The sequence below is a fragment of the Leucoraja erinacea genome, chromosome 31, assembly GCF_028641065.1.
Source record: "Leucoraja erinacea ecotype New England chromosome 31, Leri_hhj_1, whole genome shotgun sequence".
Classification (NCBI taxonomy): Eukaryota; Metazoa; Chordata; class Chondrichthyes; order Rajiformes; family Rajidae; genus Leucoraja; species Leucoraja erinaceus.
The window spans coordinates 21,383,258-21,410,859 of NC_073407.1; the positions used below are offsets into that span (position 1 = coordinate 21,383,258).

The 27,602-nt window shown below is 43.9% G+C and overlaps 3 protein-coding genes and 4 non-coding genes across 11 annotated transcripts; 5 read left to right on the forward strand and 2 right to left on the reverse strand.

Moving 5' to 3' along the window:
- Positions 1-748: 748 nt before the first annotated feature.
- Positions 749-12,465, reverse strand: med22 (mediator complex subunit 22). Of its 5 annotated transcripts, none has more exons than XM_055660294.1 (5): positions 12,308-12,465; positions 9,146-9,283; positions 8,340-8,420; positions 6,215-6,423; positions 749-1,901 (listed from the first exon to the last, which is right to left on the reverse strand). In XM_055660294.1, the coding sequence occupies exons 2-5, from the start codon at positions 9,266-9,268 to the stop codon at positions 1,682-1,684; spliced, it is 633 nt and encodes a 210-aa protein (XP_055516269.1). In that variant the 5' UTR covers positions 9,269-9,283; positions 12,308-12,465; the 3' UTR covers positions 749-1,681. The 5 variants fall into 5 exon arrangements, with proteins under 5 accessions (XP_055516269.1, XP_055516266.1, XP_055516267.1 ...); XM_055660291.1 differs by having other exon boundaries at positions 749-1,907; XM_055660292.1 differs by having other exon boundaries at positions 749-1,907; positions 12,188-12,325.
- Positions 12,466-12,975: 510 nt separating this feature from the next.
- On the reverse strand, positions 12,976-16,866 carry dnlz (DNL-type zinc finger). Its single transcript, XM_055660297.1, has 3 exons — positions 16,581-16,866; positions 14,553-14,692; positions 12,976-13,970 (listed from the first exon to the last, which is right to left on the reverse strand). Exons 1-3 carry the CDS (start codon positions 16,806-16,808, stop codon positions 13,805-13,807), a joined length of 534 nt encoding a protein of 177 aa, XP_055516272.1. The 5' UTR covers positions 16,809-16,866; the 3' UTR covers positions 12,976-13,804.
- A 3,509-nt stretch (positions 16,867-20,375) lies between these two features.
- On the forward strand, positions 20,376-27,266 carry rpl7a (ribosomal protein L7a). The gene is made up of 8 exons (XM_055660300.1): positions 20,376-20,501; positions 22,139-22,259; positions 23,381-23,530; positions 23,875-24,015; positions 25,141-25,220; positions 25,990-26,120; positions 26,408-26,477; positions 27,112-27,266. Exons 1-8 carry the CDS (start codon positions 20,499-20,501, stop codon positions 27,214-27,216), a joined length of 801 nt encoding a protein of 266 aa, XP_055516275.1. The 5' UTR covers positions 20,376-20,498; the 3' UTR covers positions 27,217-27,266.
- LOC129712194 (small nucleolar RNA SNORD24) lies at positions 23,706-23,778 on the forward strand. Its single transcript, XR_008726007.1, has one exon. It is a non-coding gene; the product is annotated as a small nucleolar RNA SNORD24 (small nucleolar RNA).
- On the forward strand, positions 24,663-24,738 carry LOC129712199 (small nucleolar RNA SNORD36). The gene has a single exon (XR_008726011.1). It is a non-coding gene; the product is annotated as a small nucleolar RNA SNORD36 (small nucleolar RNA).
- LOC129712197 (small nucleolar RNA SNORD36) lies at positions 25,512-25,590 on the forward strand. The gene has a single exon (XR_008726009.1). It is a non-coding gene; the product is annotated as a small nucleolar RNA SNORD36 (small nucleolar RNA).
- Positions 26,248-26,320, forward strand: LOC129712198 (small nucleolar RNA SNORD36). Its single transcript, XR_008726010.1, has one exon. It is a non-coding gene; the product is annotated as a small nucleolar RNA SNORD36 (small nucleolar RNA).
- Positions 27,267-27,602: the final 336 nt, after the last annotated feature.

Genomic DNA, 27,602 nt, shown 5'->3' on the forward strand with positions numbered 1-27,602 from the left:
TAGTGTGGAAACAGGCCCTTTGGCCCAACTTGCCCACCGACCACCAACTGTCCCATTTGCACGAATCCCACCTGCTTGCATTTAGCCCATACCTCTCTAAACCTGTCCTTGCCATGTACATATTCAAATGTTTCTTAAACATCGTGACAGTACCTGCCTCATCTACCTCCTCCGGAAGCTCATTCCATACACCCACTACCCTTTATGTGAAAACATTGACCCTCGGCTCCACCAGTGCCGTTATCAACCAGTTTAGAATCAGCCAATTTCTTTAACAGCGGTCCTTGCAGCCATCCTTGGATGACTGAAGTTTGACTTGTCTCCAGTCAGAAATTCCAGAAATTATAATGAGAAATGTTCAGTGTTTTCGTTCTTCATTGTGCCAAGATAATGAGACATCCTCAAATTCCTCATCCCATGCCATGTTTGAATGGATAACTCTCACGACACACACACACAGTACTTGGAAGGCCTGTAAATAAAGCATCATCGTGTGTGTAGGTAGTGGAGTGGACCAGTTATGCCAGCCGATTCTTCCAGCATTGCCCCCCACCCTTCCCCTCCAATCCATCCTCTCTCCCCAGAACAGGTGGAGCCATGAAGAGAACCCTAACTTCTTCACCACGAAGGAAAAGGCCATTACAAACAGCCACCCCCAGCGCTCGCTAATCTTGTGGGTCACTGACTTCACAACCATGGTTTAACTTGAATGAGAATCTATAGGATAAAACAATAACACAGGACAAAGTCTTTGATTGAAATTTACTATCAATTTCAAAATGTTCCACAACGTTATTCTGCTGGTACAGCCCTTTAGATAGGGAAATAAATTTATTGAGCAAAGTCAACGAGACTTCTCTTTTTAAAGAGGTCAAAACTCATGACACTAAGACTGTGCCAAGTAATACTGTTGAGGATTCTGAGGTTAGTCATTCAGCTTCAAGGCAGCGTTGCGCTAAATCGCTTTCACCTTCTTTCACTCTCGTGATGTTAAGCTCTTTGAAATTAAGAGTATATTAATGTTTCCTACATCAGGCTTCACTGTCCCTCTTGGTTGGTCAACTAAATGAAACTACTCATTACATTTACACAGCACACACATCAGACAATGCCATGAGATCCCTGTTATTGACACTCACGGTGAAAAACAATAACTAACCAAACAGCAGTCAAAAGAAAGTCTCCCTTTGAGAAAATAGACAGCGGATTGTTCAGCATCTGAAAGGAGGTAAAAGATTTCGGGGAGGACGGTAAAGACACCCTGTCCCTAGGGGAACGTTGGAGAGAAGTTGGACTTTGAGCAAAGGATAACCAGCCTTACCCACTTCACCTGTTGCCCTTCAATTGGCGAGACCAGGAGCAAAATATGGGGCGAGTCACTGTTATCCCCCTAAGCTGAACCCACCTGTGTGACAAATCCATCTCTCTCTCTCTCTCATGCTAGCAGGGCCGTCTAGTTCTGCAGCTACAACCTTACAGTTTCACATTAGAGTATTTTGTACATTGACGCATTTGCCCGGTCAATAGCATCTTGTGAACAGTGTTAGTGGAGGCATGAGCAGTGCAGTGATGCTTTCACTTGTCTGTGTTGCTGCTCCGTTTGCGGTGAAGCTTTGTTCGCTGAGGACAGGGCCTTGGTCGATCTCACTTGCCCTGTCTAGAGGCTCCCCGTCTCCCCCCTTCACACGGGGTCCGGGGTGCCCGCCCTGTGGCCGTTCACCTGCGGCTGCAAGGCGGCGCTATTGATGGCAGCTCCGTCGTTGGCTTCTCCCGGTGCCGCCGCCACCGGCGCGGCAGGGGGCACGGTTTCCGTCGCCATCTCCTCTTCCGGCGTGAGCGCCCCCTCCTCCTCCCGTCTCCGGTACGCCTCGCAGAGTGGGAGGTCAGCACCGTCCCACAGGCTGTAGCTTGCCACGAACAAAGATGGCGTAAGAAAGAAGAGCAACGGATGTAAGAACGAGGCAAGAGTACGAGCAACAAAAAAAAATAAAAAATAAAAATAAAGGGAGTTAGTGACAAAGATAGGGAAGAACTTGCATTTCTGTTGTGCCTTTCAATAGCTCAGGACCTCCAACAGAATATCTTTAACACAGAAGCAGGATGAGGCCATTTGGCCCTTCGAATGCTGATCTCCCATTCAATAAATGAACATCCAAACCCTGTTCCTGCACTCTCCTCCTTTTCCCTTGACCCACCCATAACAACCACATCCATCTCCTTATTGACTATATGTAATGATTTGACCTCCATTGAGAATCCAGGTCGCCCATTCTCTGATTGAAAATATTTCACCTCATCTCAGCCCTTCATGACCACTCTACGATTCCTGGTTCTGGACATCTCTGCCATTGAGAACATCTTCATTGTATGTGTCTATTCCAGTCAGAAACTTGAAGTTTCAATCGGTCCCCTCATTCTTCTCAACTCCAGCAAAGGTAAGCCCAATTGTCCAAATCGCCCTTGATGTGCCAATCATGTTAGCCTTATGTACCAGTCAATCCCAGGGAATTGTCTGTCGAACCTTTGCTGCAGTCCCTCCATGGAAAGAACATCCTTTCTCAGACAGGGAGACCAAAACTGTACACAGCACTCAAGGTGTGGGCTCACTGAGGCCCTGGATGAATGTTTGCTTTCTCAACCACCCTGCTGTATTTACACACCTACTGTCATCAACCAGTGTACACAAGAATGCCAATACCCGCAGGTTCAGTCAGCAGTAGTAATTAGGAGTCTGCCAATTTAAGAACACAAACAGCAATGCAATAATGGCCCACACGGTATTTTTTATTTGGACTTGTTGGTTAAGAAATAAATATTGGCCAGGTATCAATGTACCGCTGCTATTGCTTAAATCAGTGCCATGGAATCTTTTACACCCAAGAGGCCTTCAACCCTCTCCCTGTGATACGTCATCAGACAACAGTAATAGTAGCAATAAAAGTTGACGTTTTCAAGACTTGTGGGCTTCTTTGCGACGTTCCCACCACAACTTCTGCCTAGAAGCTAATTACTTTTTTTTTAGAACGACAACTCTAAGAACTCAAACAACTCATCCAAAATAAATGACAGTGCAGTGCCACCCTCAGTACTACCCTGTTTTTTTTTGTTGCACATATCTTAGAAGCAAGAAGCTACTCACAGGGTCACAGCTAGACCTGGGGAACTGAAGGGTCCTTGTACAAGGATAGGTGCACAAACATTCTCAGTGTCCATCAAATTCAATGTTTTTCCCCATTCTCCCATTCTTTTTAAGTTACTGTTGCATCAAAGGCTTCAAACTAATGCAAGTTCTTGTGGAACGCGAGTTCTTTGTTAGAAAGCAAGCTTTTAAACCGTACACTTCAGAGACCATATCAAATACCTCAGCTGGATTAGCACAGGTTAGATACATTTTAAAGCTCCGTCAACGCTGTCCCACTTAAGCAGCACCCCTCTCCCTATGATACAAGTCATCAGCAAACAGTAATAACACGGATAAAAGCTATCATTTTCAACTGTGGACTTCTTTGTGAATTTACCACCACAACTTCTGCTTAAAAGCTTATTACTTTTTTTTTTTTTAAAGACAACTTAGAACAGTAACTCAATAGAAAGCAAATGGCAAGTGGGAAGTTGGTAGAACTTAAATTAGATGAGGTGTAACATTAAATGGAAACACAGGAATTGGAAATCAATAATCTGCATGTTTTAACTTTATTTAGGTAGTATATAAAATGTTGAATCTTTAATGCAGGATGCTGGAATGTGTAACAGAATTAAGCATCCAGTCTAAATTATATATAAATTAAAAAATAAACAAGTACAGAAATAAAAACAACTTTCTTTAAAATGCTGGGAACAATGAACAAGGCACAAGATTTAAATGACAATTATTAAATGCAACATTCATCCTGGACACCACTACTCGAAGGACCTATTAATTAAGGTAAGTTAAGCTTTCAGTCCGTGCTTTAAGATGAAGATGCTCAGTGACAAAAAGCTTTAAAATGTAAAGAATGTGTTTCACTGGAATAGCATCAGCAATGCTTAGTTTAGTTAGATACAGCTCGGAAATAGGCCCTTCGGCCCACTGCCGACCAGCGATCCCCACACGCTAACACTATCCTACACACAATGGGGACAATTTACTATTTTATCAAGCCAATTAACCTACAAATGTGAACGCGTTTGGAGTGTGGGAGTGAACTGGAGATCCCAAATTTACCGGTGACAGCGTAGTCGCGTGTTTGTTTAATTTGCGCATTTTTGAATTACGGACTGCGTTTCAAACACGCAACCTCCGTGTAAAGCGCGAGGTGTCTGCAATGGGAGAAGTATCTGGAAAGGCATGGAATACTGGGGGCGTACAGCTCAGAACACTGCAATATCACGGGGGGTGCACTGTGCAGCAGGAGTTGTGCACACAGCATTACTTTGGGTTGAACATTCTGGGCCCTGTGGCTCGCTTAAGGCTAATATTCTGTTAAGACGCCACTCGGATATGCCACAGGATACAGAACGAGATGAGCAAGCAACCTGCAGCAGTTATAACAGGGGATAATCAGGCAATTGGCAGAACTGACACGAGTTACACAAGGAATTCACAGCCAGTGACGTGATGGGATGTAAAGCAGGTTCAATGCTTATAACACACGAATATTAGCACTGCTGGTATTATCGCCCATTTCAATGTGGAATGGATGAGGTTCTGAATTATACAGCTCTTCAATTTCAACAATTTTAACTTAGGAACGTTTTTTTTTCCATTTTACAGCATACAAACAATATAAAAATATTTTATGATATAATATAAAATGTAACTGCAGTGATTATTATGTATTAAATGCTTTGTGCCATTGATTATAGTTAGATTGAATTCCCTTTAATATACTGCTCATCTAAAAATGGAGTGTGGTATGTAACCGCCTGTCTCTTCATGGCCACATTGTCATTGTACATCAAACAAACAAACATAGGAATACATCCCTTCCACTAAAATTATGACACAGGAATTTGTGTCACACACATCGTTATAACGTTTGATAATAGGTTTAGTGCATAGGTAACGTGTAAGATTATATTATAGCGAGATATGTAAAATTCGAGCTTGTGCTTAAAAAAAAATCACATCATTGCATAAAATGGGGCAGGAAAATTCTGTCCAGAATCCAAAATGATGGCGCTGGTTTGTTGGACAGTAGTGCCTCAAGTGAAATGTGTGTTTTAAATTTCACTGCCCTTTGCACAAGGAGACAGGAATGGCAAACTAACAGGTGCTAGAGCAGTCAGGACGATCTTCAAAGTTGTATTGGTAACCCCCCTTCTGCTTGAAGATTGACTAATTGGCAAACATCCTCAGCTGGGTTTGCTCCTCCAAGCAGGCTATTGGTACCCCACGGTTTCCTTGTGAAGGATCCGTACATTTTGTTTAAAAAGTCGTGGTAGAAGAGCGGGTAGGGTTGCACAAGAGACTTTTCATGTAAACAACGTAAAAATGATTTCCCGCTGTGGATCAGGAATTAATATCAGACAAGAGTTGGAATGAGGAAGAAGTGTGTGTAAAAAAAATATATAGCAGCTGCCCTGACCCTCATATACAAGTATCTACACAGAGCTAATAGGCACTGACTGGTAGGGGTTGTAAAAGTACCCATTGTGTTCAGATTGAGACTGTAGTCAGCTGATGATTGTGTACTGCAAAGGTGCTTCAAACAGCCCCAACCCAAACACAAAGTATAATATGTGGGAAAGAAAGAAAGATTTCTATTTCCAGGGCATGACTTAAGAGATTGATAATAAACTGCATTATGGAAAGGGTGAGGGTTGAAGGCCTCTAGGGAGGAACTGTAGATGCTGGTTTAAATCCAAGACAGACACAAGTATCTGGTGCAACTCAGCGGATCAGGCAGCATCTCTGGAGAAAAGGAACGGGTGACGTTTCGGGTCGAGACCCAGTGAGTTACTTTTTTTGTGTCTGCCTTTTGCATTATAGAAACTGTTGAATAGACACCCCTTCTCACATCAAGGAAATACACTGGTGCAATGGAATCAGTACAAGAATATTACAACGCAAAAACCTCAGCATGTTAAATTTGGCGATAGAAGAATATTAAGTTGTGGGATTAAGAAAGTGTTACATCCTGAGGAGGTGAGACTGCGGAGTATGTCAGCGCCCCCGTTGCGGCTGCTCAGACACGTTCAAGGCTGAGTAAGGGTAGTCCTGTGCTATTTGTACCTGGAGGAGTAATATTCTTCTTCCAGCTCGTACAGGTCGATCGCAATCTCATCTCTCAGGGTGATCAGCTTCTTGTCACATTCTTCCTGCAGATTCCGGAGCTGCTGCTTCCGCTGGTTAATGGCTTCATTCACCGAGGGAAAGTCGTTCAGAATCAGGAACTGTTTCAGGTCCGACACCAACTTCATCAGAGACTCCCCGGCACGTACCTAAAGCAAGGCAGCATAGAAAAGACCAGTGATAGACCAGTGTCAGAGGTTATGGGCAGAAGGCAGGAGAATGGGGTTAGGAGGGAGAGATACATCAGCCATGATTGAATGGCGGAGGAGACGTGATGGGCCGAATGGTCTAAATTTCCTCCGATCACTTATGATCTTCCAAGCCAATTTTTCTATGCATTACTCCCATAGTGTCAAGACAAGTGAAGTCCTCCTGCATTAGGGATGTGGGTGAGGGAAGCTTGGACTAGGATTTGCAGTTAATTCCTTTTTTTAAACTAACAGTCTGCTGGGAGGGATTTAGAAACAGAAAGCCTTGCAACTGCTTGAAACTATTAACCAGAAACAGCAGTGCATTCATCTCGCTGAATAGGTCTCATTATTCAATCAGATATCATAAATTCAACTCTCCACTCTTTTTTAATCCATATTCTTTACGTAACAAAAATGAATCAATCTTGGCTTAAAACATTTTCAACTGATTTGTACCTTGTGCAACGTTTTGGACTACTGGGTTCCACAATTTCACTACCTTTTGTGTGAAGGAGTGGGCGCTTCCAGACATCATCCCTGAATAATCCAGTTACATTTCTTTTTTTTTTTTTAATGGATTCCTCTCATTCTTTACTTTTCTATTACAAAATATTGTTCATATTCATAAATGACATGTAGTTCTTTAAAATAAGATCCCCAAACATAGAATGTAATTACAGGGTGATGGATTTACATTGAAAGCTTCCATTAAGATAGCATAATGAAAATAAGTCAGGAATTGGATATTAGTTAATATTAAGGAAACATTACCCGCCAAATTGCTTTTAAGTATTAGTCCAAATCCTTACATAAAAATTTATGGATTCATCACAATTTAGAAGAGGAACGAATTCTAGCTTTCTATGGTTCCAAAGATAACGAGTAATATTGTGTTCAGCTGTAATAAAAATTGCTGGGAGATATTCAGCGGGCCAGCGGTGACAGCATTGAGCTAATGTTTCACACCAATGATTTTTAATCTGGTGCTGCTTTGTAATCCTCCTATTTCAGGTATTTTTCATGATCAATTATTTAGTTTCTAGGTTTCACTTGGAGTTTTATTGTTTGTCTGGAACTTCCATTGAAGTCAGCTGCCATGTCAGTGTCAGTCTGGGTGAAAATATTCTACATGCAGACTTTGCTAAAGCAAATGATTCCTATATTGCTCAAGTGGCTTAATGACTCATCATCAACAATATACTTCCCCGAATCTTTAACCAAGGCTCGGCAAAAGAGGAGCATGGTTGAAGCACAACAGACTTGGTACTGGAGTTGGGCGTTTCAATGCCAGCATGTGGAGCTGGGGACTCCGCCAGAGCCCAGCCTGTGAATGCGGAGCAGAACAACAGACAGCCAACCATGTCATCTCCAAGTGCCCGCTCTACCACCCACCAAGTGGAGCTCAGGGCCTGGCAGACATTGACGCAGGGCCAACAACCTGGCTGCTCAACACCCGGCTTGAGATTTAATTATTCCTTTGGTTTATTTATGTTTCATTCGCAAGAAGTAGGCAAAAGTGTGCTAATCAAACTAAAGAGCGAGCCACACATGGAGATATGATGACCTGGATAAAAATCTATCAAACAGGCAGCTATTGGCAAAGCATGTTAAAGGTCAAAGAAATCTAAAAAGGGAAACACCCGGAATATTTCATGGAATTTCTTCCCCAATATAAGAGCAAATGATATCTATGTGAGATTGGTCCTTATGAGATTGATCAATGCTCATGGAACCGGAATCAGTGTGTGTGTGTGTGGGACTCGTACCCCAGTGAGGGTTAGTGTGGGTGGGACACATACCAGAGCCCAAGAAGTGAGACAGAACAAAGAAAACCATGCTGACAAAATTGTGCGTTTGAGCTTGTTGGTACGTACAATATTTGCTGCTCTCACGTGCATCTCGTAGTGATCCTGCTCACACTGAGTTGCGCGGGAGACCTGTGTCTCATCTTCGACCTGCAAGATAAGATTCAGCTTTTAGTTCAGAGATTCTGGGAATCCACATCAAGTCTGCAAGAACTGGTGGTTCTAGATAGCTGGCAGCTTGCTACTTCTTAGGTCAATGAATAGTGAAACAAGGTTCACCCCTCATTCACATCACTGTAAACCAGCAACTCAACCCATCAATGATCCACATGAGGAAACAGCAGAGGTTCACGGCTGATCTGTCCCGCTTACCCAAATCCCCATCACCCTCAATTCCCTTAATAAATAATCCATCACGACATCTCTGGAGAGAGGCAATGGGTGATGTTTCGGGTCAAGACCCTTCTTCAGAAGGTCCAGACCCTAAAACATCACCCATTCCTTCTCTCCAGAGATGCTGCCTGTCCCGTTGAGTTACTCCAGCATTTTGTGTCTATCTTTGTTTTAAACCAGCATCTGCAGTTCTTTCCTACACATTTCTCCTGGGTTGCAATCTCTTCTGTGCTGTTCCCCCACAGCATGGAACCCAACCTGTCAACCAGAAAAATAGAGCATGCATAGTGTGCTGTTAAATCCTCAGTCTATGCATGTAGATTTCAGACAACTACTACTGAAAATCTTGCCCACATGCATTTTAGAATCTTGATGCACCATTGGGGGCAAAAAGCATCTTAAATTATTCATCTTAAATGAAATGAAGGCTCTTTTGCACAACACCCGTGCACACAATTTGTTCCACATTGATTGCAACGTACCCGAGCACTTTTAATGATTTCTGTGAAGTTATCCAGAATAGATTTGATATCGTCTTTCAACCTCTTGTTGTAGGACTGCAGCAGGAGCTCTTTACTTTGAGGCAGCATCCGTTGCTGCGACATTCCCCACTTGTTTCCCTGCACGGACAAAAGTCACAATATGCAAGCAGCATGTTATCAAAACATTTTCAACACCTTCTTTGCTACAGTTGTTGTTCAGTTCAACAGGAGTGGCTTTCCCCTAATGGATACAAAGTCCTGGAGTAACAGGTCAGGCAGCATCTCTGGAGAAAATGGATAAGTGACGTGGCGAGGACTCCTTCCTATGGAAAAAAAGGCTCGGAGGTGGAGGAAGAACTCTACATCATGGCGGGCCTGGAACTCCTAGAAGTGGGGGAAGAGGGGCATATAGGCAAGGCCTCTGTTGAGGACAAACCGTTCTGTATCAGAAAGAGGGAGGTTAGGGAAACACAAGGGCGCGGGCTGGGATTTGAGGGGTGGAGGGAGACTTGGGTAGGTAGTGTAGGTGGAAGAATGATGGAGGCTGAGAGGGGAGGTGGTTTCTCTGGCATTCCCCTAATGTTTAATTTGGTATCATAGTTCCTGTATAGCCCAGATCTGATGACAATAGTGTATTGTTCACAGCAATACTCTAATGCAGTGATTCCCAACCTGGGGCCATGGCAAATTTCAGGGGGGGCCACAGAAAAAATTTGGGATTCAGGGGGCCACAGGTTCAATGAAGGGGGCCACAGAGCTACCACCCAGTTGCCTACTAAATTTCAGTTCTATTAAATTTAAATCTATGTAGTTGAAATATTTTTGATGTTTGTAGAATAGAATAAAAGAGAATATATGTGCAATTAATAGACACTGATATTTTTATGGAAGATATTATAATATTGAAGTACTTTTTTCTGCTAATAATGTCAAGGGGGCGGGGGGGCACAGAAAAATTAAAATAATCCAAGCGGGCCATAAGCTAAAACAGGTTGGGAACCACTCCTCTAATGACCTAAAGTTGGAGGGTTTGATGTGATTTCTTCAAAAGGGCAAAGGTTGGGATCCAGTCCTGATGATTGAACATAGACTGCTGAGGGTTCTTTCACAGCATTAAACTACGGTGGCTTTGCCCAGTCAAGTAGATATTAGACAATCTGACTATACTATTTGACGATAGTTACCTCAACCAGCGTCACTATAAACACAAGTTGGTTTTATCACAACGAGGTTTGTGGGAACTTGCTAAAAACAAATGGCTGTCATGTTACCAGATTGGACTTGCCTCAGATGTACTTAATATCTTATAAAGTGCATTGGGAGTGTATAATATCATGAAAGGTGCTGTACAAGTGCATGTTGCTATTGGAAAGAGGAAAAATAGTTAGGAAACACACAGAAAGTGAGGGAGGGGTACCAATTGAGGGTTGCGTTATTTTCTAGTGTGTTTAACAATCTCAGAATACTCTAAAGTGCTTTAAAACCCAACAAAATACCTTTTAAAGTGCTTCAAACAACCCCCCATGGAATAAATGTTACAAGAGTCAGATTGAGGTTCAAGGCAGCAGGGATAATAACTTTCCGCACAATGATGCCATGGATTTTTTTATTGGGACGTTGAATATCTGAGCGGAGCGCCATGTTGGTGAAATCAACAGACTGGGTTCACATTTGTGGAAAGAGAAACAGGCTTAACATTTAAGATCCCGGACCCTTTGTAGGGGAGCATCAGCAGAAGATTGTGTTTGTGCTTCTACGGGGCCCTGGAGGCCTTAAATATCAAAACAGATCCTTTGCTCCACCAAGCCCACACTAACATGCATCCACCTATCATCCCATTAATCTATTTTATTATCCCCATATTCCCATTAACTCCCACAAGATTTTACCACTCACCTACGAACAATTTACAGTGACCAACAAACCTACCAATCTACGCCTGTGGAATGTGGGGGGTGGGGGGTGGGGAAACAGGAACATTCGGAGAAAACCCACATTATCAAGGGGAGAGCGTGCAAACACCACATAGTCTGAAGGTCTTGACCTGAAACGTTACCTGCTCAATCCCTCCATAGATGCTGCCTGACCTGCTGAGTTCCTACAGCACCATGTGCTTTGCTCAACATTCCATCATCTGCAGTTCCTCGTGTCCCAGTCTTCACCATTCCAAATCAGAGTCAAGAGTTGTACATCACTGAGCTGTCATTGAGGCAGCCAAGGAGTGCAGAACATCTTCAATTCAGTCTGTGAACGTAGTGCCCATCTTAGACCGGACACCCAACCATTGACTCCATTACACTGCCTTGGGAGAACAGCCAACACAATGGAGGGCCTTTCCCATCCCAGCCATTCCTTCTCCCTGCTCCAGTCAGACAGAAGCTTGAAATCACACGCCACCAGACCCAGGAACGGTCTCAACCCAAAACGTCACAATTCCTTCTATCCAGAGATGCTGCTTGTTAATCCTGAGTTAATCCAGCAGTTTGTGTCTATTTTCAGGAACAGCTTCTTCCTCTTTGTTACCATACTTTTGAACGGTCCTTCCATAAACTAGGGTTATTCCATTCACCAACCTACATCATTTCGGACATTGGACTTTTGTCTCTGGAACTGCTGCACTACAATGCTGAGAACAATATTCTGCACTCTGCAGCTTTCTCTTTGCTCTCTTAATCGTGCTTGAGTTTGGGTTGATTGTATTTATGTGCAATGTTATCCGATTTGATTGCGCGGCATGCCAAACAAAGCTTTTGACCTTGCCTCTGCACACGCACACACTGAACTTTTATCTCCTGTTCTGTATTACGTTTACATGATATGTTATGTTGTAGCTCCTTCTTCCCAATAACCCTTTCTGGCTTAAGCCCTCCCTTCACCACCTCCAGTTTAAATTCCATTTGGAATATTTTGGAGGACCAAGAAGCAAGAATTTCATTGTCCTATCTGGGACACATGACAATTAAAACTCTCTTGACTCTTGTCTCAAATCCATCCCCCATTTCGTCCCTCCCACCCGCACAGGTTCAGAAGTGGATCTCTGACCTCCAACGCCGGTTAGGTTCACCCGCCTTTGCCCCTCGTTTACCGCCTGCTCTTCGGCCCGTCACCTCGGTGGGGAACACCATGCGGCCTTCACCACCCCTCACCCTCAGAACAACTCACCTCAGGCCGCGGCCACGGTGCTCCCCCAACCTCGGTCCCTGGTCCCTGCTGCCCTACAGCCCGCCTCCTGACAAGGCCGATTGGAGTTGCGGCCCGAACGGATCGCTTTCTCTATGGCGAGCCGAGCTGTCCGTTAAAAGTGAGCGCCATTTTGGTGAGGTCCTGGTCCTGCTTCTTGATAAGGGAGCGCCATGTTGGTGAGGTCTCGCCTCTTGATAAGGGAGCGCCATGTTGGTGAGGTCTCGCCTCTTGATAAGGGCGCGCCATGTTGGTGAGGTCTCGCCTCTTGATAAGGGAGCGCCATGTTGGTGAGGTCTCGCCTCTTGATAAGGGAGCGCCATGTTGGTGAGGTCTTGCCTCTTGATGAGGGCGCGCCATGTTGGTGAGGTCTTGCCATCTCCATAGACACAAAATGCTGGAGTAACTCAGCGGGACAGGTAGCATCAAATGAAGAAAGGTCTCGACCCGAAACATCACCTACATCTTTTCTCCAGAGATGCTGTGTGACCCGCTGAGTTACTTAAAATTCAAGTAGTAAAATTAAATATGTATCAGAATGGAACAGTGAATAGAATCATGATAATGAATTATATAATGGCATCTTAATATTTGTTGCAGACCATCTAGCTGAGTGACAGCTTACCATAAGAAACAAATGAATTTCAAAATTAGGTTGTATTTTATGCTATTTTATTATAATTCTACAAAGTATTGACAGATTTTGTAATTACAAACTCTATCCATAGACAAGCAGACACGAATGACAAAAAACAGTCGAGACTTACAATCTTCATTTACAATTTGCCTGAAAATTATGGCGATGCAAACTGGCAATCTTTTTTTTCATTTCAGATAAACTTCTAAAATTCAGTTTAGAACTGAACTGTTCTATCTTAATTTCTTCCTTTTTCAGAGCAATGTCAGACAATATTGAACAAGCGAATCTGCTACTCTTCCTGTGAATGAGCTTCTCTAAAGGCTGTCTTTATTTCTGAAGGAACAATTCAATACACTTAGAAAAATACATATCTTTGGCTTGCATATTTTACTTCATAATTCTTCTTAGACATCGTTGAGGTCTGCTGGCTCCAAAGCTTTGTTCAAACTATTTACAGACGTGCACACATGGACACATCTCTAATGGACCTGGCAAAGGTGGTGAGTTGTCCAGTGCTGCTGTCTGTGAGATGTAGCTGCTCCACAATGATGAAGTATTGGCAGGATATTTCCAGTAAGGATACTGCATGACTTGTGGAGGCGAACTACAATTTGGTATTTTCATGCACCTGCTACCCTCATCCTTTCTTGAACCTCTTGCTACTGCAGATTATATAGACTACAGGCTTAATGTGTCATCTGCAGTCGTTTAAGCTTATTGGTGGACAATGTCATACTTTGTGGAATTTTCCTCAGATCAGCTGAACTCAAATAAAGAGGTAATTCCAGGGACCCCAGTGATGATCTCCTTCACCAAAACGTTCTATGCTGGCAACAGTATCAGGATTTAGGTTGATCTCCAGAGCTCAGGTGGCCCTTAGAAATGTCTCCCTCAGCTGAATCTCCAGGTTTATCACTTTTAACATCTGTCATAATTTCCAGAGAGCCATCACCAATCACTCGATGAACCTTTTCGCCTCTTGCAGCCAATATTTCTTCAATATTCCTGATGGCATTAGCAAAAGAATAAAATTAAAATGGTGCTTTAACGATCAAAGAAACTTCGAGAGGGGTTAGAAGGTGAAGGACAATTGAACCACATTAAGTTCAGATATTTAAACGCGATACTCTCATTTTATATTTAACAGTTAACTGAAAACTTGGTTTGCAGAACAGAGTAAAGTTGCAGTTCAGCTTGAGGAACGACATTGTAGCGTACCAGTTCCAGAGAAAAAGTCCAATGTCCGCAATGAGGAGTTGAGAGAAATAGGGAAGGTTATGGCCTTATAAAAGTCTATTTATAGTTGACAATAAGTAGAAATACAGACAAGGTTACTTGAAAACAGTTAATTTTTCATGACAATTTACTAAACATACCCAGGTGATTTTGTGCAAATCTGGTCATTGCATTTCAATCACTCCTGGCTATTTTTGTTTTACAGTTCATCGCTATCCCATTTAGGAAAAAGAAGTAACAGAAGAAAACTTTGCAATTGATGGAGAGTGAAGATGCCAATATTGAGCCCCACTAATTTGCTGAAATTGTAAGTAAAATTACACTATTTTAACCAAACAACATGGAACTTACTTTTTTCCTTCTAGGTCTGAAAACCATCCCAAATTGTCTGCTATAATATGATGATTGTTGCACCCAGAACACTTTACAATAACCACTCCATTGTGATAAGCAAGCTTGGAAATCCTCTTTGCTGATCTTGCATTGCACACCTGAAACAAGATAAAATATCCCTACATTGTTAACAGGAAATGCCCAAGTCACCGCTTACATTGTCTTTATGCCTGATTCTATTTTCCATTCTATACTTGACAACAAACCTGTCTTCCCACACACAACCACCCATTCCCCTCATCTTGTGCTCTTTTCCAAATAAACACTGGATATTGAACACAGGCCATTCAACCTCTAATTGCCCTGTATAAACTCAAAGGTTAAAGAAGAATTTCCCCATATCCCCACAAATGTCCCCATATTATTAATGTAGATCACAACAGAGTCGTTGTGCGCATTGCAGTGGTGCAGATAGTAGATCTGCTGCCTCACAGCACAACAGCCAAGATTCAATCTGACCTACAGCAAAGATCTTTGACCTACAGTGCCTGTATGTATGGAGTTGCATGTTCTCCTGGTGACCACATGGGTTTCCTCTGACTGATCCAGTTTCCTCCCACATCCACAAAACACAGAGGTTGGTAGAATAATTGTGTGCGCAGATGAGTGGTAGAACCGAGGAAGGGATTCATAGAAAAGATTTGGTTAGAATTAGTGTATGTTCAATGATATAAACGATGTGCCAAATAGCTTGTTTCCGTGTTGTAACTTTCTATGATAGTCTTCCCTGGCTCTCAAAGTATAGGGTGATTTCACTAAAGGTCACTGGAGCGTAGATCCGCACCCACGTGACCAAAATTCTCAAGTGGAGGACACTCGAGGGTTCGGTACATGTTAGTGGATGGGAAAAAACGCATTTTCCCACCCGTTAAAAACATAGAAAACGGCGAGGTTGTGAGCTGCAATTTACTGTGCCAGTCGGGGTGACCGTGAGGCACAGCTACCTAGATTTACAGGAAAAAAAAAGATAGCAAGTAAGGTAAATTCAAGAGGGAACTGAAGGTGCCAAACCGGCGGAAATGAACAGCCGACATTTGCCGTGGATATTTACAGGTCCAAAATATCGGGAATTATCGCGTTTGCTCGCTGAATTTCATCAAAAGTAAGGCATTATTAACTTACTTTTGATAAATTCAGCGAGCAAACGCGATAATTCCCGATATTTTGGACCTGTAAATATCCACGGCAAATGTCGGCTGTTCATTTCCGCCGGTTTGGCACCTTCAGTTCCCTCTTGAATTTACCTTACTTGCTATCTTTTTTTTCCCTGTAAATCTAGGTAGCTGTGCCTCACGGTCACCCCGACTGGCACAGTAAATTGCAGCTCACAACCTCGCCGTTTTCTATGTTTTTAACGGGTGGGAAAATGCGTTTTTTCCCATCCACTAACATGTACCGAACCCTCGAGTGTCCTCCACTTGAGAATTTTGGTCACGTGGGTGCGGATCTACGCTCCAGTGACCTTTAGTGAAATCACCCTATTCCAATTAAACCCAGTAGAGTTGCTGCCTTACAGTGCCAGAGACACAGGTTCATTCACAACCTCAAGTGGTGTCTGTGTGGAGTTTGCATGTTCTCTCTGCGACCACGTGAGTTTCTTCTGGATGTTCTGGTTTCCTCCCATTTCCCAAGATTTGTGGATTTCTAGCTTGATCGGCCTCTGTAAAATTTGCCCTAGTGTGTAAGCAGTGGATGCGAGAGTGGGATAACATAACTGTATCTGTGCAGGTGGCAATAATAAACCAATATCTGCACATCGTTCCAATTTGGAAGAGCACCATGCGATCACCTGGATAATCCTGTGTAAACTCCACACAGACAGCAACTAAGATCAGGATGAAACCCTCCTTGCTGAGGCTTTACCGGGTTAATATCTGCTTTCCCCCGCCTGCCAGGTTACTCTCTGGAGACAATAATTTATCCACACTAGTTGCGACTCCCTGGCTACAGCGGGAGAGTGAACTACCCTCCGGGTTAGTAGCTCACTTTGCAGGTGTAGATCAACTGATAGTGTGTGGCAGAGGCCTGGGTTGCGCCCACGGTGGCCCGCTGTCCCCGGCCGGTCCGGAGACCTCTGCACTGCACCGCGAACCGCCCGCCTTCGCGACCAGCACCGGCATGGAAAACCGGGCGCGGCCATCCAGAGGCCGCCGCCCGCAGCAGCCGAGCGGTCGCTGACCTCCCGAAACGAGCAAACGTGAGGCCCAGGCTCATCTCTTCCACGTAGGCCGCAGCTCGGTTGCTATGGAAACTCGAGCATGAGTCCCGCTCTGCGTCGCTTCCGGATAATCATCAGTCGAGTCACGTGGCACTGACCAAGGTACAATACCTCTGTTCAAATGCAAACCAAATATCCTATAGTAGGATCTTTGATGCAAACATCGAGTAGAAAACTGATATCAACATTAACAGCGGGTCAGGCAGCATCTCAAGTTCAAGTGAGTTTATTGTCATGTGTCCCTGTATAGGACAATGAAATTCTTGCTTTGCTTCAGCATACAGAACATAGTAGGCATTTACTACAAAACAGATTAGTGTGTCCATATACCATAATATAAATATATACACACATGAATAAATAAACTGATAAAGTGCAAATAACAGATAATGTGTAATTAATAATCAGAGTTTTGTCCGAGCCAGGTTTAATAGCCTGATGGCTGTGGGGAAGTAGCTATTGAAGTAGCTCTGAAGAAGGGTCTCGACGTCACACATTCCTTCTCTCCAGAGATGCTGCCCGACCCGCTGAGTTATTCCAGCATTTTGTGTCTAGTTGCAATTATTATGTGGTTTCCCTTTGGTTAGAAAATAACCTGTCACTCTGCAAGCCACAGCCCAGCACTAAATGTCTGAATTAGTCTTGTCCAACACATTAGATAGACACAAAAAGCTGGAGTAACTCAGGAGACAGGCAGCATCTCTAGCGAGAAGGAATGGGTGACGTTTCGGGTCGAGACCCTTCTTAAAACATTGTCTTGCTCGGTTCCTCCGAAAGATGCTATAGGATCTTTGGTTCCTCCTGCTCCTGGGATTGAGAAGCTTATTCTCAAATAACAAAAGGATGCATCCCTCCAGGAAGCCACGTGAGTGGTAATGGTTAAGAAGGAACTGCAGATGCTGGAATAATTGAAGGTACATAAAAATGCTGAGGAAACTCAGCGGGTGAGGCAGCATCTAAGGAGCGAAGGAAAAGGCGATGTTTCAGGACGAGACCCTTCTTCTGACTCATGGTGCGCTATGCACAAAAGCATTGTGCCAACACTGCCATGTGTAGGGGAAGTAACTATGATAGTGGTTTACATGGAAGATCAACACAATGCTGGATGAACTAATTGGGACACAGCATCTCTGGAGAAATGAATGGGTGATGTTTTGGGTCGAAACCCTTCTTCAGACAGTCACAGGAGAGGGAGACTACAAATATAGATGGGTATGCTGTGAAAAGGACAGATCAAAGCAGACTTAGATCAAGGAAATGTAGAAAATTAATCAGGAGGACAGTGAAACTAGTCGGAGAACTAGGGTGGGGGAGGGACAGAGAGAAGGAAAGCAATGGTTATTTGAAATTAGAGAAATCAATAACCATACCGCAAATATGATGTGTAAAAGCACAATTAACAATGCACAATTCTGTCCTGCTGAGTTACTCCAGCATTTTGTGTATCTTCTGGTTTAAACCAGCAACTGCAGTTCCTTCCTACTACATTTGCTAGCAGACATGGAACAAAGAGTAGGGATTAACAGGTCCCTTTCAGAATGGCAGGCAGTCTGGTGGGATGTCGCAATCTCGGTGCTGAGACCGCAGCTATTTACAATATACATTAATGATTTAGATGAAGGAATTAAAAGTAACATTAGCAAATTTGCAGATGGCACAAAGCTGGGTGGCAATGTGAACTGTGAAGAGGAGGCTATGAGGATGCAGGGTGACTTGGACAAGTAGGGTAAGTGGGCAGATGCAGTATAATGTGGATACATGTGAGGTTATCCACTTTGGTGGCAAGAACAGGAAGGTAGATTATTATCTGAATGGTGTCAGGTTAGGAAAAGGGGAAGTACAATGAGACCTGAGTGTCCTTGTACCTCAGTCACTGAAAGTAAGCATGCAGGTAAAGCAGGCCTTCATAACGAGAGGAGTTGAGTATAGGAGCAGAGGTCCTTCTGCAGTTGTACAGGGCCCTGGTGAGACCATACCGGGAGTATTGTGTGAAATTTTGGTTTTTCACACGGAGAGTTGTGAATTTGTGGTATTCTCTGCCTCAGAAGGCTGTGGAGGCTGATTCACTGGATGCATTCAAAAGAGAGTTAGATATGGCTCTTAAAGATAGCGGAGTCAGGGGATCTGGGGAGAAGGCAGGAACAGGGTACTGATTGGGGATGATCAGCCATGATCACATTGAATGGCAGTGTTGGCTCGAATGGCCTACTCCTGCACCTATTGTCTATCTATCTATAATAATAATAATAATCGCAATAATACAAATTTTAGTTTATGGGCGCCTTTCAAGAGTCTCAAGGACACCTTAAAAAAATTTAGCAGGTAGAGGAATAAACAGGTAAGGGGAATGATTAAATAAATAGTAGAGGGACATGACTAGTACACAGAGTATTGTGTTGACAGAATTCAATACAAAACACAATATGAGACAATTAATGCCCAAATGAAAAGGGAGGGGGACGTGGGGCTAAGGATAGGCAGAGGTGAAGAGATGGGTCTTGAGGCGGGACTGGAAGATGGTGAGGGACACAGAAGCGGTAAAAGTTGGTCAGGAATCTGGGGGGACAAGTGGGCTTTCTTGAGCCTACGGATCAGTTGGGGGAGGGAGTGCCAGAGCCTGGGAGCTGCCCTGGAGAAGGCTCTGTCCCCAAAACTGCGGAGGTTGGGCTTGTGGATGGATGACTGAGGAGAAGTCGACAATAATCTCCTTGTCGGCGGATGTGGTCAGGTGCTGGATCTCATCCCTGTAGGCTGATCTGTTGTCGGACCAGTCCTACTGAGGGTTGGTATATGGGGGAGAGGACACCTTACAAAAATTTAGAGGTCATGTAAGGGGAATGAAATAAAATAGTAGAGAGATGACTAGTACACAAAGTGGGGGGGGGGGGGGGGGGGATAGGGGGGCAGATGGGTGGAGGGCTTTGTGTGTGACACAGAATCCGGATCAGTTCGTCTGCTTTGAACTGTCCTTTTCACACTAGTTTCCCCCTCAGTCTGAAGAAGGGTCTCATCCCAAAATGTCACCTATTCCTTTTTCCCATTTCCAGAGATGCTGAGTTACTCCAGTATGTGTCTATCTTCACACATCCTCAGGAAGGCCGTCAGCATCCATAAAGACTCCTCACACCCTTGTAACGGACTGTTCGAACTACTTCCCTCCGGCAGACGTTACAAGGCCTTCTACGCCCGAACCTCCAGACTCAGAAACAGCTTTATTCCCAGAGCTATAGCGGCTCTGAACCGGCCCTGCTGAGTGCTCCCCCGCCCCCCTCCCCCCCTGGACTGTCTCCCTCGGATGGTCACATCACACAACTTATTTATTTATTTTACTTTTATTTTACATCGGTTGGAAGCTGCATACTAAATCTCGTTGCATTGATGTGCAATGACAATAAAGATATATTATTATTATTATTATTCTGTGTAAACATTGTGTTTTTGTGTGTGCCCTTTATTATTGTATCGCTGCTGACGTATCATTTCACTTGCACTTTTTGTGCAATGTGACAAATAAACCGTTGTATTGTATTGTATTGTATTGTACAGTCAGTGGCAAAGATCTTATATGCTAGAAGATCTTTGGTCAGTGGGGGCGCGGTCCCTTTAAATTGAAGCCACGCGAGAACTGGCGCGGGTATTACCGGGCATGCGTGGCTTCTCCGCCCTCTTTCTATGCCCCCGCCGCCATGGTGAGTTCGCCGCTTCTCTGCGCCGTTCGCAATCCGCCGCCATCCGCCCCGTCTTACACCCATCCTGCCCTCCGGTGCCCCGCCGTCCACCTACGGGCCATCCGCTCCGCATACAGCCGCAAATTAGGGCACGATGGCGTCCGGAGGCCGATTTTGGAAAGAAAGAATTGTTTAGGTTGGGGGGCGCCGCCGCCGCCATTTTGTGTGACCGTCCGGCCCCGTCACTGTTCTGCAGCCGGCTAACTGGGCCCGGGGATCCCTCGCTGTTACTGCCCGCAACTGGGTGTCGGCTTCCCACCCAGTCCGTCACTGTGCCGGAGCCGGTTCACTGCTACCACGGGAGCAGAAGCTGATCGCAGGGCGGGGCTTTGGATTCAACGCCGACGCCTTGCACTCGGCAACGTGACCCCAGCATCGTGTTTACGCGCAGCTTCAGGTGGCGAGCCTCGCCTCGCCGCATGGCGTTTAAACTAACCGCGTTGTTGAGGTGATCAACCATTCATTTTGGGGTCGTATTGGAGGGAACGCTTATTAATAGATTTGTGGAATGGGCAGAGGCATGGCAGCTGGAAGTTAATGCCATTTGTAAGAATGAGGTGAGGCAATGTAGAATAAAGGATGTTACTTAAAAGATGCAGCGGAGGGTCTAAGTATGTATAAGTGTAGGGCATTTTGACAAAGCAATTAACATAGAAAATAGGTGCAGGAGTAGGCCATGCGGCCCTTCATCAATGGCTGATCATCCACAATCAGTACCCCGTTCCTGCCTACTCCCCACATCCCTTGATTCTGCTGGCCCCGAGAGCTCTATTTAACTCTTTTGAATGTATCCAGTGAATTCCACGTTCAATTGTTTAGTTTAGAGATGCAACATTGAAACAGGCCCTTCGCCCTACAAACCTGCAAGTCTTTGGAGTGTTGGAGAAAACCGGAGCAAAATCACGCAGGTCACGGAGAGAACGTACAAACTCCACACAGACAGCACCCGTGGTCAGGATCAAACCCGGGTCTCTGGCGTTGTGAGGCAGCAACTCTACCGCTGCCGTGTTGGACTTTGTCATTAGAGCCATCCATGTAAAACCAGAGATGTGTTGGTCAAAAATCATTGATCTATTATCACCTGGGAGTGTAGTGTTTAATTCTGGTTGTGGAAAAGGGACGATATGGTATAAAAGGAAAAAATTCAAGGGTCTACATTTAAAGGGATAGATTTGAGTACCTGGTATTGCTTTAAAAAAAAAAAGAAAATTTGAAGGTTTATAAAGCGATGGATAGAGGGGTGCTGTTCCCTTTGGTGGATTGGTGAAGGACTAATAATGGATCTAAGATTTTAAAAAAGTAAGGGAATTAAGAATGACTGGGAGTTTTATGCAGCATGAGTTTGGAATCTGCTGTGCGATGGCTGCAGATGTGGTGTGGGTGTTCCATTATACCTTCAAGAGAAGCATTGATAACTGTTTTAAGAAAAAATGTGCACAGTTGGTGTATGTTCTGAAGGAGATTTGTTGATAGGCTGCCTCGTGTGTTGTAACCACTTTTCTGCTGGCAGTCAAAAACACACTTGAGAGAAGTTGCTGAACTGTTAAGAAATGTTCAACTGTGCCGTGTCATGAATTTGGGATTTGTGACTTTTTCAGCCGAAAGGGAAGAAATCCAAGGGGAAGAAGGTGGCCCCAGCCCCTTCCGTTACCAAGAGACATGAGGTGAAAAAAGTTGTGAATCCTCTCTTTGAAAAGAGACCCAAGAACTTTGGAATTGGTGAGTTCAACATCCAGTCATGAATCTGGGAGACTGAAATGAGAAAGGGTCAGAACCTGTTTTTTAGGTTTAGAGGACATTGATAACATTGAAATTCTGCTGAAGAAAAAAGTCATGGTTATTGCTTTTTTTTAATCTTATATGGCCTGTTTTTCTTGATATGTCCAATGGTTTAATTCGACTCCCAGAGAGCTACTTGGTCATAGTCATGTAAAGGCTCCTTGGCCGAACTTGTCCAGGCTTACCAAATAACCCCATCTAAGCTAGTCCCATTTGGCCCATATCCCTACAATGCTTTCCTATCCATTTACCTGTCCAATTGTCTTAAATGCGGTGTACCTCTTCTATTTCCTGTCAGCTCATTACATATATTTACCATCCTCTGGGGAAAAAGTTGTCCCCACCACACCACTGTACTTGTCCTATTAGTTTCTCCCCCTCACTTTAAACGTATGTTCTCTGGTTCTTGATTCCCATACTTCAATGCAGAAAGGGTTAGAAAGTTCTGAACTCCTTGCTGTAAACAACTGTCAGTGTGTCAATTGTCAATTTTATTTCTGGGCCATGTTTTAGTTAACCAGATGTTAGACAAGAATACAGAGGTAAATTACGTTGAATTCTACTTAATTGCATGTTGGAACACTGCTGTGGTCTAAACATGTTCTGTCAGGGATGTAACTGCTTTCTTTTGACTCGTAGCTCCAATCCTAGAGAATACTGTCTGCTTGGTACATGGCTGGGGTTAAGATGGAGTTTGGGTTTTCGTGAGATTGTGGACTTGAGACCTGATTCAGCTTTAATTAAATGGATAGACAAAATACTGGAGTAACGCAGTGGGTCAGGCAGAACATGTATAGGCGATTTTTTTATTTTTTTTGGGTCGGTACCCTTCTTCAGACTGACTACATTTAATTAAATGGATATTTGCTGCAGTTGTTCAGAACTTGCAATATCTCAGTTTTAGCATGCTCATTGAAAACCAAAGGGACTGGGGCCAGGGAAATTTGAAATACTGAAGACATTATGCAGTCACCCTGTAGGATTAGCAGCGATCTTTGTGCGGGACACAACTTCAACTGGGATAGAATCCTGGTGCTCACTGTCTCCCATTCTTTCAACAGGTCAGGATATTCAGCCCAAGAGGGACCTGACGAGGTTTGTGAAATGGCCTCGTTACGTCCGACTTCAGCGGCAGAGGGCCATCCTGTACAAACGCCTGAAAGTACCTCCTGCAATCAACCAGTTTGCCCAGGCTTTGGACAGGCAGACAGGTGAGCCCTGGTAATATAGGGATGTCTGAGATATTTCCTTGGAATCCTAACAGCTGCAAAATTCTCAATTCCCCTGCCTCTATGCTGTGGAAACTGTTTCTGGGTCTTAAGAAACTTGTTTTCTTGTATTTTCAGCATGAGGGCAAGGGTCTGTTTTGTTGGGAGCCTCAGAGTTTGCAAATGATGTAAACGAATATTTGCTATCTGAATATAACGGATGACATTTACCCACCAAGATCGCTGATGCACTCTTGAGAGCCTCTCTTTCCCACCAGCATTTCTTTGCATTTCAAACTTGCTTTCCCACCCCGGTTAATTTATTTTTTCTTTTCCTTTCTATGCAGCCACCCAACTCTTCAAACTGGCGCACAAGTACAGGCCTGAGACCAAACAGGAAAAGAAGCAGAGATTACATGCCCGGGCTGAGCAAAAGGCAGCTGGGAAGGCTGATGCTCCCACAAAGAGACCTGCTGTTCTCCGATCGGGTGAGTTGGGTCCCTGTATAACCGCCGGCTGACATTGGACGTGGAAGTCATTTGGGATTTTTCTCCAAGGTGAGAGGAAGGATATCATTGAAAATTAAGTTTGTCCCTGAATGTGGACAAGATGTGGGGATGCTAATTTAGGGCAGCAATCCGTTACCCCCATGTAATGAGTTTTTATTTTACCTTTGCATAATGTGATGTGACTTGGCCTCTTTTCTGTCTGAGCTTGGCTTTTGTTGAAGCTGATTATTTACAGGCATTTCCCCATATAATCCCAGCTGCCTCCCCTTGATTTGCCTTCATTGAACTTGAGGTCACCCATTTGTCCAAAATTCCATCCATTTCGGTGCTCATGAACTTGCAAACATGTCCTGCTTGTTTTAAAAAAATAAAAAATAAAAATAAAAATTTGAATCCTTCAAAAACTTCTGATCCTAAATTCTTCCACTTCTGGCTTTGAGTATCCTTAATACTGCCATTCCACTGGCCTTAGTGCCTTCACTACAGTTCTCCTTATTGTATTAAAATATCCCTGGACTGTAATGTGTTGGGAATGTTGGGCAAATATTGCTGTTTATGTCTTTGGTTTTGAGTTTTGTTGTAGTGTCCCTGTTGGTCCCACTCCTGTGAAGCCCAGTTGGCTAATGCTGCAATGATGTTTTTGAATTTTACCTGAAGATCAGTATGTAGATCAAACAAATGAGCTTTTTAACACTGAGCGGCAAGCCATGGGCCTTTCACCGCTTTAAGAATGGAGAGTTTTATTATCTAAAGCATGTCGGGGACAAACACCAGTTAAATAGATTAGCTGTGACTCAGTGCAACGAGTCAAAGGCAAAACACAGTGATGGAGGAACATTGGGTCGGCAGCATCTGTGGAAGAAGTGGACAGCTGACGTTTCAGGTCAGGACCTTCAGTGTGAAGAGAGTCCCATCCTGAAACAACCGGTTCATTTCCTCCACAGGTGCTGCCTGACCTGCTGAGTTCCTCCAGCACTTTGTTTTTACCTCAAGATTCCAGCATCTGCAGTTCCCCGTGTCTCCACCAAGCCAAATGATTTGTCAAGCTGATATGAAATCCAAGGGCTGCCTTGTTCTACTGACTTTTCTCCACCTTTTTTGCAGGTGTGAATACTGTCACCACATTGGTGGAGAAAAAGAAGGCTCAGCTAGTGGTCATTGCACATGATGTTGATCCTATTGAGGTAAAAAACCTTGGACTCCTTTCTCCCTGGATTTAGAGGGATTCTACTTAGATGTAACTGTATGGAAAGGCATCAGCAGCTGCTCTGACACAGAGGATAGTCCTCCTGAGTCTTTGTGGAGGGAGTGGGATGAGAATTCTATTTCCATTTCTTTCCTTAAGTCTGGTAAAGCCAACTTAATTGAAATATCCCTGGGCTGTACACCAGGAGCTGGAGGGTAATCATTGCTGGGATGTAGCCTGGTCATAAATGTCCTTCCTTATTGATCTTGCCCATGCACAGGTCTGGCTAATGTGATGATGTTTTTGAATTTCTTCACCTGAAGTTCATCATGTAGATCAAACAAACAAGCTTTTTAACCCTGAGCATAAGCCAAGGCCAATTATCTGCATTTCTTCCCAATCCTCATGATTGTTTGGCCCAATGTTCCATCCATTGGTTGGGAATGTAAAACTGGGACCAAGACTAGAACATCAGCTAACATCCCTGACACTTGAACAATAAGATTTGTTTTGCATGGTTCGTTTGCAGCCTGCCTTCTCCACTCAAATTTTCCTCGTACCCCCCCTTGCGTGTGGCTGTTTAAGCATAAAATTCTAGAATTTGTTCATTAAATCTTTTAAGACCTACCATGTAAGCTCAAGTTATAACCTTGCATTTGCTTGACATAGTTTTTTTTCTTTGGAATACCTGGGATGCTTTAAAGGTGCTGAATTAATGCCAACTAATGATAATCTCCATTTTCTCCTACCCCAAATGCCACCTCCAGCTGGTTGTGTTCCTGCCTGCGCTGTGCCGTAAAATGGGAGTCCCTTATTGCATTGTCAAAGGCAAAGCCAGACTAGGACGTCTTGTGCACAGGAAAACTGCCAGCTGCCTCGCTTTTGCACAAGTCAACCCGTGAGTATCCTGTCATAATTACCATTAGAAGTAACGTCGCCTGGCCCACTAGCTGGAGAGGGCAGCGTGCATTAAGCCACAGTTTTTTAGCAACTTTTGATGTAGCTAATCTAAGAGTTGAACCAAACTGCAATGATGTACAAAGAATTTCTTCACCTGAATAACCGTGTGGCATTTTGAGCTTTTTAACCCTGAGCATTTGGTTTAATCAACTCTTGACTATAAATCCTGGTAATCTCACAATCCTGACTTTCAGGAAGTAATGATCTGTTTTCTTCCCCCTTCAGTGAGGACAAGGGTGCGATTGCCAAGCTGATTGAGGCTGTGCGGACAAACTACAATGAGCGATATGATGAGGTATGATTTGGATCGTATCTTATCCAGTCAAATAATTTCGTGATTTTTCCAATCTAGTTTGAGGCTCCCCAGACTGTTGCAACAAGTCTGCCAACTTGGAGGGTGGTGTTGGTTGGGCACTACTTTTTGTCCTGTGTAGAAGGCTGGTAGGGCATACTAATGGGTCCTGGAACATGGTTGCAAGAATTTTAGTCAAAGTGTGTGGTGAATCTGGAATTCGTTGCCACAGACGGCTGTGGATGACGAGTCAATAGGCATTTTTAAATTACGATTAACAGGTTCTTGATTAGTATGGGTGTCAAAGGTTATGGGGAGAAGGCAGGAGAATGGGTTTGAGAGGGAAAGATAATTCCGACACGATTGAATGGTGGATTAGACTCAATGGTCTAATTCTGGAACTGTTGGGTCTTTGAAAATGCAAAATGTGTCCCTTTCAATGTACTCATGAATCCCTCGGAGGGATTGTGATGCTCTTGCCTGAAGTGAGTACTGGAATATCAATCTCCTGGCTGAGCAGGTCAAGTTGAGGCTATTAGGATCAAAGTAGATATGACTGCAAGTATTTTAGAGCGAGATGCAGAATTGGTGCTAGCAGGGTGGTTTGATCTTTCACGTGCTTTCTGCTTATTTTCAGATCCGTCGTCACTGGGGCGGTGGGATCCTTGGCCCTAAATCTGTGGCCCGTATTGCAAAGCTGGAGAAGGCCAAAGCCAAGGAATTGGCAACCAAACTTGGTTAAATCTTGTTAACTCTCCCCATTGTACATAAATTAAAAAAATCATGTTCGTTTTCCTGCGTATGTTGTGAATTAAGACAGTGCCTGGTCTTGAGACTACAACAGACTACAGATGTTCAGTTTCCCCTATAGCACCTGGTTAATGGTTAGATGAGTGGCATGTTGTATTTCACACACAACTGGTAACTTCCCTTTTATTAACCAGTTCCATACATACATTCCATGGAGTCTGTACTATAATGACTGACTGGTGATCTTGTAATTTGCTGAGCTGTGTAATGCAGTAGAAGGAATGTCCCTCAAGTTCTCCACATCAACCACCACCTGTGATTCTCACAGATGCTTCTTTAGCCACCAATAACTCAGCAAACCAGAGTGGAAATCAATGT